We start from the raw sequence: 18,047 nt of genomic DNA, 5'->3' as shown, positions 1-18,047 counted from the left end.
TGCCAAATGAGTGCAAAACATATTTATTTCTATGGCCTTACAAATAATCGCATTCAACATTGAGAAAATACATACCACAATCTTTTTGCGTGCTTGTCAACATACTATATACACAATTATAGTAAGACCACAGCTCCTGCCCCGTTCTATGGCTTTGACGCTTTACGTGAATGTCTAGTGAGGAAATGCAGTCTGAATACACATCATTTAAATCAGTGGTGTTCCCATGAATCTTGTGCGCATGTTAAATTACAATAAATTAAGATATTCCAACGTAAACACAATATTACAGAGACTATTCAAGTATGCAGTCAAATACTAAGGTAATATGTAAGATATTGTCCTTATTACAACTTAACTGCTATGGTGTACTAAACGGTTTGAAATCATGATTGAACAATGATGCAGCACAATAGACATATCAAAAAATATACATTCAGCTATTTTGCTTAATATTTTTCCTCTTGCACATGGAAATGTAAACATAATTGACAATGATGAATTGAAGTTCAACACAAGAACACCTATCATAAATAGAAGTGGTATACAAAATTTGGAAAAATATGCATTTACATTCGTAGCAAACATTACAACATTCTTTCTTGAACAAAGGAAAGAGCCCAGCTCTAGACAAAATATATTTGTCAAGGACTACAATTCAACTCCATCAAAACATGGAAAGCCCTTAAAAGCAAAAATCCAAACCAAAGCAAAGTACATCTACGAAAGAAAATGCATTACAATACAACGCCATTAATCGCACCTCTTTTTGTTTTGCAAGTGATAATCGAACACATCTTGAAACATGAAGCACCAAAGAAGAGGTCTCTTCAGAGGTCAAAGAAGAGAAAAGCTACTTCCAAAGGAAATACTAAGAACATTCAAGAACTAATAGATTCCAACATCAAAAACAACACAATCTTACTTAATGATAAATGTTATGATCAACTTCAATAAGGATTACTTAGATTCTTACTCATGAGTTGTATGTTGTCAAAAGATAAATGCTTATTTCATACCTATTTGAACATTAATAGCATACTGACAAAAGACTACACAGTGCAAAGTTCGGTTTACGCAGAAGCCATCCTATGAGAGTCCTATTATAGTTGTGTGTAAAGGATCACAATGAGTCTTCAAGAGTCGAAATTATGTTGTTACAGTGCAGCATTACAACTCTAGAAGTACTTAACATTTTTACTTGTATATAATTCTGTTCTAAATAGCCTTACAGTATGATTACTTATCATTTACAGTATGATACCCATTTTATCTCTACCATAATGGTTTATTACTTTATGTTGCCCATTTTAAGGCTGCAAACAACTGACTGATTTAGACTGCTGTGCAACAGTTATAACATGTTAGTAATACACTGATTACACATACTCAAGCATACATTTTAAGCTCCTCTATCAAGTAACTATTAAGTAAAGCGCTGTAAGCAAACAGAAGTTCATTTTGCAAGAAAGTGAACATTTTTTGCTTTGCCGTTCTGCTTGGTGCCCAGTGTTGCTTTCGAGAGAGAAGATGGCTCTTTAGCAGCTCTTTTTGTGCTGGTTTTAGAAGCCTGACCTCCTCCCTCTGCCCTTTGCCAGTCCTTTTCTGCTCTCTTGACGGTGTTGACCTCTCGCTTACTTCCAGAGCAAACACGTTTCTCCACGCTGGCGGCTTTGGCACCAGCAGACTCCTTTTTCACATCTGTCTCAGAGTTAGCTCTGACACGGCTTTTCCTCACCTGACTTTTGATGTTAGCAGTAGCACATGACTCCTGGGAGGGCTTGCGTACATTTCCCACCGCCTGCATGTGTTTAAGGTGACTTCTTCCTGCTGAAGGGCTAACAGGGGTTTGGGCTCCACTTCCTCCATTTCCTCCTGTGGCCCTGCCCTCTGAGGAGTTGGCCCGACTCTCGCTGCTGCTTCTCTTGGCCGGTGCCCCGGGCCTGTTTTTTTGCTCAAGCAGCGGGCTGAGCCGTGAGTGGCGCTGGTAGGCATAGGCCGAGCAACTCCCATTGCACAGTGGGTAGCGGATGTGACAGTGGGGACACACTGGGAAGCGGGAGTGCTGGGGCTGTGCAGAAGCAGGTGATGGGGGGTTGTTAGCATGAGCAAAGGGAGAGGCTCGCTGGCTGCTGTGCCTGACACCTTTTGGAGAGTTGAGCCGAGTGGGTGGAGCTGTGTGAGGCCTGGGTGGATGGGGGGTTGTAGCAGAGGGGAAGCCCAGCGGCCTTGGGCGGCTACCAGGGGGGCGGCTACTCTCTGCCTGTACCGTCTGAATCTGAAGCCACTCCAGCTGCAGCAACCTCTCTAAGTACTTTTCTAGTGGCCCCACAGGCTTGGGCCTAGGAGCACCCCGGCCCTCTGTGTGGAGGAACACGGCAAGCTGACGCAAGCTCCAGCTGTTAAACGGAGGAGGCAGGAAGTCAGGGTAGCTGTAGGAGGGCTTCTCGCTCTCGTCCCCATCGCCCACTGCCCCCCGGGGTCCAGGAAAGTCCGGTGGAAAGTCGTTGCTGTTGATGACCTCGGCCCGGAGATTGAGGTGAGGGGGAGTGCAGGGGGTACAGGGGGAGGGAAGAATAGGCAACCTCTCAGAGTCTGATAGGTCACTGGCACTGTCAGTATCATCTTCCCTCTGGTTGTAGTGCTGGTGAAGTAGCTCTGCGGTGGGGACTGGCGACTGTGTTGGAGGTAATGGTGACACTTGGCGCAGCCCAGCTATTGGAGAGAGTGGCAGGGAGAGGGCCCGGCGGTTACTTCCCATTCCACCCCGGTAGGGGTCTAGCTCATTGCATGGTGAGATTTGCTGCGATTCTCTTTTTTCCTCTTTCCTCTGTGTGGACAAGTGTTTACGGAGTTTAGGTTTCAAAGCTCCTTCTTCTTGAGGACTGAAGGAAGAGAGAGGTATAAACATCAGATTTGAAGATAGACTTTGGGTTTTAATTACAGTAAATCATATTAGAATTCAAACCACTTTCAAGTAAAATATACCTGGATAATTTGCTTGTATTTCGTGTGGTGCCCGATTTTACTCTCCCCCCTTTGGCCTGGGTACCCTGTAAACAATGATTTGCAATAATATTCATCACTGATTCTTGAGAAGAATAGACATCACAGTCAATGTCTCAAACAACAGTCAGCTATACTCACCCTCTGGACTGTTGACACTGTGTCCTTATCCTGACCTGGCCCAGCTGGGAGGCCATTTTTCAGCTGGGCTCCTGTTTTCTTCACCTTGCTACATTTCTTTACGCTAAAGGAAACAGCAATGTGGTTGTTATAGCTAACCTCTTGTCACTGAACCGAAGAAGTAAAAATACAGATGATGAACGAATGAGTACAATACCTGGTCGCTGGTCCGGTATTTTCAGCGTTTTTAACGCGAATCTTCTCTCTGGAAACAACACGTTTTAGTGTGGTGGATGCTGTGCGCTCCTGTATGATGGGACCCATGTAGCTGCAGGGGGTGGCAGGACTGTTTGATCAGTCCAGTACAAAATAAACACTGCTCTAGCTAAAGAACCCAGCCCACATCTCGAACGACAGACGCTATTCTTAGGATGTTAAATACGTCCATTTTCACCAAAGTGCTGCAGTGCATCATATGCGCAGATGTCGATTTCCTACTTCACGTATGATAAGCCCTGTTCGCTCTCTAGTGTTGTTGTCGTCGATCAATCGCAATGCAAATGTTTTCAATGAAATGGCGAATTCAAGCGTGTCTTTTTTCCGACTGTCATCCTCCTCCTCGGCAGAAAAAAATGCAAGACGGTCGACCTGTGCCACACAGCGTAAGGTGCTTTTGTTTGACACGATCCCTATCAAATAGGTTTGTTTACCTGCTGCTGACTGGCTCCCTGGCCAGCGTTGCCAGGTTTCGTAATAGAAACAAGCAACCAGGTCTAGGAAAACAAGCCCAAAAGAAGCGACTACTAGGCCACATGAGCACTCAGCACTCTAACCCTAGATACATTGGCTATTTTCAAAAACTCTTGCAATAAAATGTGGAATATTTTGAATATTTTTGAAACATTCTAACAACACAAATGCTCCCTGTGGCACAACACATTTTCATGAAAATATTTGAGAACCACCGGTTTAAATAATAACAAAAACAATTGGAAGCAAGCCTAAATAAGCAAGTAGCCTACACTTAGAAACAAGCCCACATTTTTACAAGCAACTTTACAGAAACATAAGCCCAAAGTGGCCAGACATGGCAACACTGCTCCCTGGCTGCTGCCAGCCTAGCTCAGAGCAGCAACAGAGGTGCATCATGGGGCTTGTAGTGCAGCTGACTGAGATGTATTTACACTCTAAATAGACTAAACACTTTAGTTTTTACGGTTCATCTGCAGACTACACTGTATCGCTACCATGTGGGAAGAGTTCACTTCGTGTTTGAAAAAGAACAATTACCCAAATAAACTCAACTGTTATGGATTAAATTACTCAATTTCCCATCAACTCCATAGACATTCTGGGTCTGTTAGTAGGTTGGTGGTACCTGCGCGCACATTAAGCTGATCTCCAACAACAGTGTTTGACTGTGTTGAGTTCCCGTTAGCGTGAATATCTTTTTTATATCTGGTATCTGTGCGGAGAGCCTTGGTAGAGACCAGTGTTGCCATGTCCGCTTATTATAAGCGACTTTAGGATTGTTTTTCTGTGAAGTTGCTTGTAAATATAGGTACTTGTGGGGTTCAGGTTTTTTTTTTTGCTTGTTTCTAAAGTGTAGTTGCTTATTTGGGCTTGTTTCCTAATGTTGTTTAAACCAGTGGTTCTCAAACATTTTCATGTCAAGGAAAAGGACCCCCAAATTAATATGTATTTGTGCCAGCAGGGAGTCAGGGACCCCATACAAGATGTGTTGTTGTAAAATGTTTCACATTTTCGTCAAGAGTGTTTTGAAAACAGCAGGTCTACAAGCTCACAACTTCTTTTGGGCTTGTCATAGACCAGGTTTCTTATTTATATTACCAAACCTGGCAACACGGAAGGCAGCCCCAGTGAGTGAAACTGTAAATGGAGGATCGAGTCTCGGCTTCAGTTCAGCCTACAAAATATCTGACAATAACGACATATCCTTGGATGGTGAGGCGTTGCGATGTTAATAGGCTACCGTACAACACGAATAAAGTCATTTATTTCACATATTAATATTGGTAGATACAACATAAAGCTATATATGCATTTATGTAACGTGCAGTTAACCCCTGAGTACACGCCCCTCTCTGTTCCCTGTTTAAAGTGAGTGATGATGAGGTTCTTGTCAACTGAACAACCTAAATATAATATTGTGACCAAATGTGTTGCATAATTGTGAAATTACTATTAATTCCATCTGTTTTTGGTAAGGAAGGATGTGGGGTAGGGTAAGCGATTTTCTTTGGTCGAAATAAGTGTTAAATAGCTCTATATTCTGATACTCATTGTTATAAGTGTTTGTTCTGTAACAGGAGTCTCCATGTTTCTCCAGCTCTATTAAACAGAAAATGCATTTTCAGGCCAGGATTCCAATTTTATCCAATCAGGACAGAGAACTCAGTCAGGATACAGATTAAACAGGTGATGGAAGTGATGACACAAAGAAATGAGCTGAACATTTTGGAACTGGAACACTATAAAAAATGAAGCTGATAAATGGGTACTCTCTCCTTATTGGCTGAAATGTTGTCACCTACCTGAAAATGTATTTTCTGTTTATTAAAGAGCTGGAGAGACGGGGAACCCCTGTGACTAAACAAACACTCTATTGCAATGATTACTATGAGAATATAGTGCTTTTTAATACAAAACGTTTTGTTTTAACCAAAAAATATCACTTACCCTACCTTTAAGAAATCACTGTGAATTGTTACTGATTATGACGCTTAACTTTCTTTGTAGGTTAATGGTACCACTATCATCACTGAGAATGGATAGAGGGTGGTGTATTGGACAGGACAGGATTCCTTCAAGTAAATCTGGCCACCAGTTCTTTAGCCCCTACAATGTCTCAAGGCCCATAAATCTGACAGAAATAATTAAGAATAACAATCAGGATGCAGACAGGAAACCAGTTTTGATTCGTCCACCAACCCCCAGGCCCAGGGTCTCTCCTCAGAAGGAACTGCAGTCCCATAAAGGTCTCTCATGTGAACCCATGCCGAAACCCATCATTCGAAGGCGCTCGCGCTCTCTTCCCTCCACCACAGAGAGGAAGAAGCTTTCCAGAGTCGGTGTGCGTTTCATAGACTCTCTGGGGCTTGACCTGGAAAACATCAGGGTCTTCAGAACTGGAGAGGACCCATCTGTGCCACAGCATGTCAGCTTTAGATTGCTGATGGGAGCAGAATTGGCAGATAAAAGGTGCTTGGAGATATCCTTGCCATACCTGAAGCCAGTCTTTGCCGAGCAGCCCGGTGACCAGGCAGAGTTTCTGAACCGTCTCCTCCAACAGAAAGTGTGTTTGGAGAGAGTGTTGTGCTGTGAACTGGGCATCATTGGTATTACTCAGGTCCTCAATCTGGGCTATGAGAAGGAGGTCATTGTTCGCTACTCCTTCACAGAGTGGAAGAGCTGTACTGAAACTAAGGCCTCCTGGTTAAACACCACCACCACCAAGCCCTGGGACGAAAGAGGAGGCCAGCTCAGCTGTGACAGTTTTCGCTTCCACCTTCCTGTCCCACCGTTCCTCCTGCAGCCGGGAGCAGTGTTAGAGTTTGCAATCCAATACAAAGTCCATGGAACTGACTACTGGGACAACAATGATGGAGAGAACTATAAATTACTCTGTCATAGTTACAAGTTGGCTGTGCCCAAAGAATGTGCGGATAGCATGGTGCATTTCATTTAGGATGATGATGAAAATTTTAAATTGTGCTAAGGGAAAAAAGGCACCTTTTGACAAACATGTGTTCAATAACCGCTTTGTTAGTTAGCCTATACGGTGTAATTCACTGTTAACAGGCTTAATTGCACTGATATAGTATTATGGAGGACTCACATTCTAGATAATCCTAGATGGAGTTAGCCAAATCACTGCAATAGAAATAGTGCCAGTGCACTAATATTTGATTGTAACGTTAGTGACCTTTGTCACCAGAACACAAATTATATTTTTGAGCTCTATATTGTTTTTGTTTTTTTTAGAAAACTGCACTTTTAATGATAATTGATTATAGTACATTGTGTGTAGCACTACTGAACAGTGCACTTTCTTTTTTTTATTAATGTTATTTAGTCCTACTTTAACATTACCTTCCTAAGCAGATTGATGAAGTATACAGTTATTACAGTATAGTTCCAAGGGGAACTTTATAAAGCCAAACATCCAAACTATGCAATAAGTCTTTTTTTTTAAATGGCATAATTCAAAAATGTACAATGTTTCTTAGATTAAAGCACACTGATTGATAATATCTTATCAGTATATTGTGTATTGTTTTCTTGCTTGGTGATTTGTGCCTGACAAAAAAACGTTAAGCTCTATGTTGCCAAGACAACACATTATTATAATGATGGGTGAGTTGAAGTTAGGCAGTATGAGATGAGACATGGCAACTTCTTGATATAGGAATTCTCTAATATTGTGTTTGGCAAACAAAATAGTATTAAATAAAGCTAAACAATTATAGCAGCTAGAACAAACAAACATCACCCATTCTGACATGAAACAAAATTGCTAATATAACAAAATAAAGGATATAATATACAGTTTTTTTATTTGGAAACATAACAAAAATATAACACATGACTAGAGTAGCACAAGGACACACGTGTGCGCCCCTATGCTGAAGTCCTCAGTCACATTGGCACACAGCTGGGAGTCATGCCACATTATTATTCATTAAAAGTAGGGTAAGTGATATTCTTTGGTAAAGGTTAAAGCTCTATATTCTGATAGTAATCACTACTATAGAGTGTTTGTTCAGTCTCCCTGTCTTTCCAGTTCTTAATAAAAAGAAAATGCATATTCAGGTGGGTTGCCAATTTTAGCCATTCAGGAAAGTACCCATTTTTCAGCTTACATTTTATAGTATTCCAGTTCCAACTTTGTTTAATCTGTATCCTGTGTGAGTTCTATTCTCCCTCCCTCCTGATTGGATAAAATTGGTATCTGAAGGTTTTATTTCTGTTTATTAAAAAGCTGGAGAGACAGGGAGACTACAGTTACTGAACTAACATGCTATAGCAATGATTTGGCCACTATCAGAATATAGAGCTATATAACACTTATTTTAACAAAAAAATAACTACTTATTAATTCACTTACCCTATCTTTAAGCAGTGGTGTAAAGTAACTAAGTACATGTACTCAAGTACTATACTTCAGTACAAATTTGAGGAATTATTACTTTACTGGAGTATTTCAATTTTTCTATACTTTTACTCCTACTCCACTACATTTCAGAGGCAAATATTGTACTTTTACTCCACTATCAATTATTTGAAAACTTTAGTTACTAGTTACTTTGTAGATTTTGATTATTATTACAAAACATACATTTACCACTTCCTATTGAACCTATTGAACGTTGGATATTTGAAAATAGATCTACTTGGAAACTTATTGTCGTCTGGTTGAACATGATGTACAAGTTGCTGTGAAAAAGAAACGGGAATGGAGTGTTTAATAATTTGTCCAAAGCTGAAAGAGTGTCTCACTCAATTAGGTAAGGACACCACCATTATTATCCACCCTGCGGACAAGGGTGGGAGTGTGATTATTCAAAATACTGTTGATTACAACTGTGACATTTTGAGACAGCTTAATGACATTACTTTCTATAGAAAACTTCCTTCTGATCCCACTAATCAATTCAGAGCAACTGTACATGAAAAACTAGTTTTCTTTTTTTAACAAGGAACTTGGTAAAGATTAACATATTTTCATGAAGATTGATCATCCTGTCATTCCAGTTATTTACACTCTTCCTAAAGTGCATAAGTCACAAACTGTTCCTCTTGTTGGTAGACCAATAGTCAGTGGCATTGGGTCCCTGACTAGCAATGTTTCTACTTTTATTGACCATTTACTTAAACCATGGGTTTTCTTCTTACACTAGAGACTATCGATTTTATCAACAAGTTGAAATGTATCAGTATACCCCCTGCTTGTTTATTGGTCACGCTTGACATGGCCAGCCTCTAAACCAACATTCCACATAGTGGTGGTATAGAGGCAGTTAATCATTTTAGGGGCCAAAGGGATCCCTCAGATAAACCCAGTACCACTTGTGTGAGTGAACTCACTGAACTAGTGCTCACTTCTAACTACTTCAAATATATGAATGACTATTACCTAACTAACTAAGTAGTCCATGAGCCAGACAAGATTTCATTATCGAAATAGTGGGCAAAACCATACCTATATTACATTTTTTATAGGGTCAATATAAGTAAATAGATATATGATAACCTTTCCACAGGAGCAGCTTTTTCATATTTATCACACATTTTGTTATTTTCCCTGTCATGAAAAAAATGACAACATTTAAAACATAGTTATCATAATGAAACTTCCCCAGTTGATTACTTACATGAAGACAATGATTTATCGTATTACAAGTTTTCTGAAATTGTATATTTAAATATGCAAATTATGCATTAGGAAAAGATGCCCGAATTTGGATAACTTTCCAGAATCAACATTGGAACATTGGACAAAGCCAGAGTCAACATTCTTATTTCATTTTGTTAGGATGTTGGAGTCAAAGGTTTTTAACGAGGGAATATTCAATATCTGGCTCAATTTTGGGGCTCTGGCTCATGGACTAAATGCCTAATTTGCATATTTAAAAAAAGATGGTAAAAATGGCAATTAATACAAATACATGTACTACAAGCTCATGTGGATAAACCATAAGCAGATGCACATTTCTGCAATTTATCGGCAGCCATATTTTTTATCTTACTTGGTAGAAATACCTTCAGAACATATTCTCATATATTAAAATAAGCCCCAGCAAAGTGATATAGTCCAAAACATTGGCCCAGTTGCAGCCATTTTGAAAACTGGTGGTGGCCATCTTGAAATCTTAGGAATTCTGCGTGGCCAGAGGTTGATTATCAATTAGGGTCATATGAAGGTCATCTGTGCCAAATTTCTAGCTTGTATCACCAAGTGCACTATCGTATCAATTTCCCGCCCCCACTACTGAGGCCGATTCCACAAATGCCTTCTAAACCAGTGGTTCTCAAACTGGTTTGTGAAAAGTCCCAAATTAATATATATTTGGCCACTGACCCCCCCCCCTACCATCTGAAAATGTTGTGCCAGGGACCCCCCTCAAGTGTTAAAAAGCTCAAAATCATTCAAAATCATTCAAACACTTTTTCCCCCCAAAATCTTAAAAAAATAGCAGATGTGTGCAAGCTTGTATATCTGCTTTTTTTGAGAACCAATGTTCTGAACCCTAAGAATTTTCTGAAACACTTTATACATACCACACATACAGACAGACAGACAGAAACTTTCCCTGTTTTAATGGTTTAAATGGCCTGTCTTGGTTTAAAGCCCACTCACCACGACAAGGTGCAGGCCGAGAGTGGGGAACCCCCCCCCCCCCACCAATAAAGGTGGGGGGAGGGGGGGGACAAAAAAACTGACGAGACGACATGAAACTTATGTTACAAACATAAGCAAGCAGATATTATATATATTACAATATATTACAAACAGAAGAGAGTTTGTAATAGCAGCAAGGACCCGATAGATCGCAGCGTGACGGCTAATACTGTACTGATATGCGCGACAATACCGCAGCAAGGACCCGACCGATTGCAGCGTGGCGGCACGTACTGTACTGATATGCGCGACAATACCGCAGCAAGGACCCGACCGATCGCAGCGTGACGGCACATACTGTACTGATATGTGCGACAATATCGCAGCAAGGACCCGACCGATCGCAGCCTGGCGGCACGTACTGTACTGATATGTGCGACAATACCGCAAAAAGAACCCAACCGATCACAGCGTGACGGCACGTACTGTACTGATATGCGCGACAATAACGCAGCAAGGACCCGACCGATCGCAGCGTGACGGCACATACTGTACTGATATGCGTGACAATACCGCAGCAAGGACCCGACCGATTGCAGCGTGACGGCACATACTGTACTGATATGCGCGACAATACCGCAGCAAGGACCTGACCGATCGCAGCGTGACGGCACATACTGTACTGATATGCGCGACAATACCGCAGCAAGGACCCGACCGATCGCAGCGTGGCGGCACATACTGTACTGATATGCGCGACAATACAGCAGCAAGGACCCGACCGATCGCAGCGGCACGTACTGTACTGATATGCGCGTCAATACCACAGCAAGGACCCGACCGATCGCAGCGTGACGGCACATACTGTACTGATATGCGCCAAAATACCGCAGCAAACGACCCGACCGACGACGGCGCAACAATACGACCGGGGCTGTACTGATATGCGTCAAAATACGGCAGCAAACGACCCGACCGACGACGGCGCAATAGCGTGGCGGCACATACTGTACTGATATGCGCCACAATACCGCAGCAAACGACCCGACCGAAGACGGCGCAACAGCGTGACGGCACATACTGTACTGATACTGATTGTGGCGCATACATGGATATGCGCCACAATAGGGCAGCAAACGACCCGACCGACGACGGTGCAATAGCGTGACGGGACATACTGTACTGATACTGATTGTGGCGCATATCAGTACAGTATGTGCCGTCACGCTATTGCGCCCTTGTCGGTCGGGTCGTTTGCGCGTCCGTACGCCTAGCCACGGCCACAAGACGGCACACGTCGCCAAACAATCAGGACCCTCGTGGTCGACGCGTGCCAAGGCACTCGTCGCCGAACAATCAGGACCTGAATGGTCGACACGTGCCATGACCGGGGCTAGGCGTACGGACGCGCAAACGACCCGACCGGCGACGGTGCAATAGCGTGACGGCACATACTGTACTGATATGCGCCACAATACGGCAGCAAACGACCCGACCGACGACGGCACATAATGTACTGATACTGATTGTGGCGCATATCAGTACAGTATGTGCCGTCACACTATTGCGCCGTCGTCGGTCTGGTCGTTTGCGCGTCCGTACACCCAGCCACGGCCACAGGACGGCACACGTCGCCAAACAATCAGGACCCTCGTGGTCGACGCGTGCCAAGGCACTCGTCGCCGAACAATCAGGACCTGAATGGTCGACGCGTGCCATGACCGGGGCTAGGCGTACGGACGCGCAAACGACCCGACCGGCGACGGCGCAATAGCGTGACGGCACATACTGTACTGATATGCGCCACAATACGGCAGCAAATGACCCGACCGACGACGGCACATACTGTACTGATACTGATTGTGGCGCATATCAGTACAGTATGTGCCGTCACGCTATTGCGCCGTCGTCGGTCGGGTCGTTTGCGCGTCCGTACACCCAGCCACGGCCACAAGACGGCACACGTCGCCAAACAATCAGGACCCTCGTGGTCGACGCGTGCCAAGGCACTCGTCACCGAACAATCAGGACCTGAATGGTCGACGCGTGCCATGACCGGGGCTAGGCGTACGGACGCGCAAACGACCCGACCGGCGACGGCGCAATAGCGTGACGGCACATACTGTACTGATATGCGCCACAATACGGCAGCAAACGACCCGACCGACGACGGCACATACTGTACTGATACTGATTGTGGCGCTTATCAGTACAGTATGTGCCGTCACGCTATTGCGCCGTCGTCGGTCTGGTCGTTTGCGCGTCCGTACACCCAGCCACGGCCACAGGACGGCACACGTCGCCAAACAATCAGGACCCTCGTGGTGGACGCGTGCCAAGGCACTCGTCGCCGAACAATCAGGACCTGAATGGTAGACGCGTGCCATGACCGGGGCTAGGCTTACGGACGCGCAAACGACCCGACCGGCGACGGCGCAATAGCGTGACGGCACATACTGTACTGATATGCGCCACAATACGGCAGCAAACGACCCGACCGACGACGGCACATACTGTACTGATACTGATTGTGGCGCATATCAGTACAGTATGTGCCGTCACGCTATTGCGCCGTCGTCGGTCGGGTCGTTTGCGCGTCCGTACGCCCAGCCCCGGCCACAGGACAGCACACGTCGCCAACAAGTGGTCGACGCGAGTGTCGACACGTCGCCAAACAAGTGTTCGACGCGTCCATGACCGGGGCTAGGCGTACGGACGCGCAAACGACCCGACCGACGACGGCGCAATAGCGTGACGGCACATAATGTACTGATATGCGCCACAATACGGCAGCAAACGACCCGACCGACGACGGCACATACTGTACTGATACTGATTGTGGCGCATATCAGTACAGTATGTGCCGTCACGCTATTGCGCCGTCGTCGGTCGGGTCGTTTGCGCGTCCGTACGCCCAGCCCCGGCCACAGGACAGCACACGTCGCCAACAAGTGGTCGACGCGAGTGTCGACACGTCGCCAAACAAGTGTTCGACGCGTCCATGACCGGGGCTAGGCGTACGGACGCGCAAACGACCCGACCGACGACGGCGCAATAGCGTGACGGCACATAATGTACTGATATGCGCCACAATACGGCAGCAAACGACCCGACCGACGACGGCACATACTGTACTGATAGTGGCGCATATCAGTACAGTATGTGCCGTCACGCTATTGCGCCGTCGTCGGTCGGGTCGTTTGCGCGTCCGTACGCCCAGCCCCGGCCACAGGACAGCACACGTCGCCAACAAGTGGTCGACGCGAGTGTCGACACGTCGCCAAACAAGTGTTCGACGCGTCCATGACCGGGGCTAGGCGTACGGACGCGCAAACGACCCGACCGACGACGGCGCAATAGCGTGACGGCACATAATGTACTGATATGCGCCACAATACGGCAGCAAACGACCCGACGACGGCACATACTGTACTGATACTGATTGTGGCGCATATCAGTACAGTATGTGCCGTCACGCTATTGCGCCGTCGTCGGTCGGGTCGTTTGCGCGTCCGTACGCCCAGCCCCGGCCACAGGACAGCACACGTCGCCAACAAGTGGTCGACGCGAGTGTCGACACGTCGCCAAACAAGTGTTCGACGCGTCCATGACCGGGGCTAGGCGTACGGACGCGCAAACGACCCGACCGACGACGGCGCAATAGCGTGACGGCACATAATGTACTGATATACGCCACAATACGGCAGCAAACGACCCGACCGACGACGGCACATACTGTACTGATACTGATTGTGGCGCATATCAGTACAGTATGTGCCGTCACGCTATTGCGCCGTCGTCGGTCGGGTCGTTTGCGCGTCCGTACGCCCAGCCCCGGCCACAGGACAGCACACGTCGCCAACAAGTGGTCGACGCGAGTGTCGACACGTCGCCAAACAAGTGTTCGACGCGTCCATGACCGGGGCTAGGCGTACGGACGCGCAAACGACCCGACCGACGACGGCGCAATAGCGTGACGGCACATAATGTACTGATATGCGCCACAATACGGCAGCAAACGACCCGACCGACGACGGCACATACTGTACTGATACTGATTGTGGCGCATATCAGTACAGTATGTGCCGTCACGCTATTGCGCCGTCGTCGGTCGGGTCGTTTGCGCGTCCGTACGCCCAGCCCCGGCCACAGGACAGCACACGTCGCCAACAAGTGGTCGACGCGAGTGTCGACACGTCGCCAAACAAGTGTTCGACGCGTCCATGACCGGGGCTAGGCGTACGGACGCGCAAACGACCCGACCGACGACGGCGCAATAGCGTGACGGCACATAATGTACTGATATGCGCCACAATACGGCAGCAAACGACCCGACCGACGACGGCACATACTGTACTGATAGTGGCGCATATCAGTACAGTATGTGCCGTCACGCTATTGCGCCGTCGTCGGTCGGGTCGTTTGCGCGTCCGTACGCCCAGCCCCGGCCACAGGACAGCACACGTCGCCAACAAGTGGTCGACGCGAGTGTCGACACGTCGCCAAACAAGTGTTCGACGCGTCCATGACCGGGGCTAGGCGTACGGACGCGCAAACGACCCGACCGACGACGGCGCAATAGCGTGACGGCACATAATGTACTGATATGCGCCACAATACGGCAGCAAACGACCCGACGACGGCACATACTGTACTGATACTGATTGTGGCGCATATCAGTACAGTATGTGCCGTCACGCTATTGCGCCGTCGTCGGTCGGGTCGTTTGCGCGTCCGTACGCCCAGCCCCGGCCACAGGACAGCACACGTCGCCAACAAGTGGTCGACGCGAGTGTCGACACGTCGCCAAACAAGTGTTCGACGCGTCCATGACCGGGGCTAGGCGTACGGACGCGCAAACGACCCGACCGACGACGGCGCAATAGCGTGACGGCACATAATGTACTGATATGCGCCACATTACGGCAGCAAACGACCCGACCGACGACGGCACATACTGTACTGATACTGATTGTGGCGCATATCAGTACAGTATGTGCCGTCACGCTATTGCGCCGTCGTCGGTCGGGTCGTTTGCGCGTCCGTACGCCCAGCCCCGGCCACAGGACAGCACACGTCGCCAACAAGTGGTCGACGCGAGTGTCGACACGTCGCCAAACAAGTGTTCGACGCGTCCATGACCGGGGCTAGGCGTACGGACGCGCAAACGACCCGACCGACGACGGCGCAATAGCGTGACGGCACATAATGTACTGATATGCGCCACAATACGGCAGCAAACGACCCGACCGACGACGGCACATACTGTACTGATAGTGGCGCATATCAGTACAGTATGTGCCGTCACGCTATTGCGCCGTCGTCGGTCGGGTCGTTTGCGCGTCCGTACGCCCAGCCCCGGCCACAGGACAGCACACGTCGCCAACAAGTGGTCGACGCGAGTGTCGACACGTCGCCAAACAAGTGTTCGACGCGTCCATGACCGGGGCTAGGCGTACGGACGCGCAAACGACCCGACCGACGACGGCGCAATAGCGTGACGGCACATAATGTACTGATATGCGCCACAATACGGCAGCAAACGACCCGACGACGGCACATACTGTACTGATACTGATTGTGGCGCATATCAGTACAGTATGTGCCGTCACGCTATTGCGCCGTCGTCGGTCGGGTCGTTTGCGCGTCCGTACGCCCAGCCCCGGCCACAGGACAGCACACGTCGCCAACAAGTGGTCGACGCGAGTGTCGACACGTCGCCAAACAAGTGTTCGACGCGTCCATGACCGGGGCTAGGCGTACGGACGCGCAAACGACCCGACCGACGACGGCGCAATAGCGTGACGGCACATAATGTACTGATATGCGCCACATTACGGCAGCAAACGACCCGACCGACGACGGCACATACTGTACTGATACTGATTGTGGCGCATATCAGTACAGTATGTGCCGTCACGCTATTGCGCCGTCGTCGGTCGGGTCGTTTGCGCGTCCGTACGCCCAGCCCCGGCCACAGGACAGCACACGTCGCCAACAAGTGGTCGACGCGAGTGTCGACACGTCGCCAAACAAGTGTTCGACGCGTCCATGACCGGGGCTAGGCGTACGGACGCGCAAACGACCCGACCGACGACGGCGCAATAGCGTGACGGCACATAATGTACTGATATGCGCCACAATACGGCAGCAAACGACCCGACCGACGACGGCACATACTGTACTGATACTGATTGTGGCGCATATCAGTAGAGTATGTGCCGTCACGCTATTGCGCCGTCGTCGGTCGGGTCGTTTGCGCGTCCGTACGCCCAGCCCCGGCCACAGGACAGCACACGTCGCCAACAAGTGGTCGACGCGAGTGTCGACACGTCGCCAAACAAGTGTTCGACGCGTCCATGACCGGGGCTAGGCGTACGGACGCGCAAACGACCCGACCGACGACGGCGCAATAGCGTGACGGCACATAATGTACTGATATGCGCCACAATACGCCAGAAAACGACCCGAACGACGACGATCGCAGCGTAGCGTGATGACGCATACTGTACTGATATGCAGCATAGCGTGACAGCGCATACTGTACTGACATGCGCCACAATACCGGCGCAAGGACCCGACCGACGACGATCGCAGCGTAGCGTGACGGCGCATACTGTACTGACATGCGCCACAATACCGGCGCAAGGACCCGACCGACGACGATCGCAGCGTAGCGTGACGGCGCATACTGTACTGACATGCGCCACAAAACCGGCGCAAGGATCCAACCCACCGACGACGATCGCAGCGTAGCGTGACGGCGCATACTGGACTGACATGCGCCACAATACCGGCGCAAGGACTCGACCGACGACAATCGCAGCGTAGGTGACGGTGCATACTGTACTGACATGTGCCACAATACCGGCGCAAGGATCCAATCGACCGACGACGATCGCAGCGTAGCGTGACGGCGCATACTGTACTGACATGCGCCACGATACCGGCGCAAGGACCCGACCGGCGACGTTCGCAGCGTATCGTGACGGCGCATACTATACTGACATGCGCCACAATACCGGCGCAAGGACACGACCGACGACGATCGCAGCGTAGCGTGAAGGCGCATACTGTACTGACATGCGTCAAAATACCGGCGCAAGGACCCGATCGGCGACGATCGCAGCGTAGCCTGACGGCGCATACTGTACTGACATGCAGCGTAGCGTGACAGCGCATACTGTACTGACATGCGCCACAATACCGGCGCAAGGACCCGACCGACGACGACCGCAGCGTAGCGTGACGGCGCATACTGTACTGATATGCGCCACAATACCGGCGCAAGGACCCTATCAACGACGATCGCAGCGTATCGTGACGGCGCATACTGTACTGATATGCGCCACAATACCGGCGCAAGGACCCGACCAACGACGATCGCAGCGTATCGTGACGGCGCATACTGTACTAACTTAAGGCACAATACCGGCGCAAAGACCCGACCGACGACGATCGCAGCGTAGCGTGACGGCGCATACTGTACTGACATGCAGCGTGACAGCGCATACTGTACTGACATGCGCCACAATACCGGCGCAAGGACCCGACCGAC

At 48.2% G+C, this 18,047-nt stretch overlaps 2 protein-coding genes across 2 annotated transcripts; one reads left to right on the top strand and one right to left on the bottom strand.

The window, feature by feature from the left end:
* Positions 1-7: 7 nt before the first annotated feature.
* On the bottom strand, positions 8-3,831 carry fam217ba (family with sequence similarity 217 member Ba). The gene is made up of 4 exons (XM_084068648.1): positions 3,344-3,831; positions 3,148-3,250; positions 2,989-3,053; positions 8-2,885 (listed from the first exon to the last, which is right to left on the bottom strand). The coding sequence occupies exons 1-4, from the start codon at positions 3,448-3,450 to the stop codon at positions 1,457-1,459; spliced, it is 1,704 nt and encodes a 567-aa protein (XP_083924774.1). The 5' UTR covers positions 3,451-3,831; the 3' UTR covers positions 8-1,456.
* A 1,171-nt stretch (positions 3,832-5,002) lies between these two features.
* On the top strand, positions 5,003-7,377 carry ppp1r3da (protein phosphatase 1, regulatory subunit 3Da). Its single transcript, XM_084069415.1, has 2 exons — positions 5,003-5,091; positions 5,887-7,377. Exon 2 carries the CDS (start codon positions 5,891-5,893, stop codon positions 6,833-6,835), a length of 945 nt encoding a protein of 314 aa, XP_083925541.1. The 5' UTR covers positions 5,003-5,091; positions 5,887-5,890; the 3' UTR covers positions 6,836-7,377.
* The last annotated feature ends 10,670 nt before the right edge of the window (positions 7,378-18,047 follow it).

Source organism: Gymnoscopelus microlampas (genome assembly GCF_963454915.1).
Source record: "Gymnoscopelus microlampas genome assembly, chromosome: 10".
Classification (NCBI taxonomy): domain Eukaryota; kingdom Metazoa; phylum Chordata; class Actinopteri; order Myctophiformes; family Myctophidae; genus Gymnoscopelus; species Gymnoscopelus microlampas.
The sequence above is the reverse complement of the archived record's forward strand: the minus strand, read 5'-3'. Positions and strand labels throughout refer to the sequence as shown.

What these genes read in the sequence shown, in the direction of transcription:
- fam217ba (XM_084068648.1), bottom strand. Translation starts at nt 3,450, where the DNA reads ATGGGTCCCATCATACAGGAGCGCACAGCATCCACCACACTAAAACGT. An exon ending in AATACCGGACCAGCGACCAG is followed by an intron (nt 3,251 to 3,343) that starts GTATTGTACTCA and finishes TGTTTCCTTTAG; the next exon opens with CGTAAAGAAATGTAGCAAGG. An exon ending in CAGTGTCAACAGTCCAGAGG is followed by an intron (nt 3,054 to 3,147) that starts GTGAGTATAGCT and finishes CATTGTTTACAG; the next exon opens with GGTACCCAGGCCAAAGGGGG.
- ppp1r3da (XM_084069415.1), top strand. Translation starts at nt 5,891, where the DNA reads ATGGTACCACTATCATCACTGAGAATGGATAGAGGGTGGTGTATTGGA.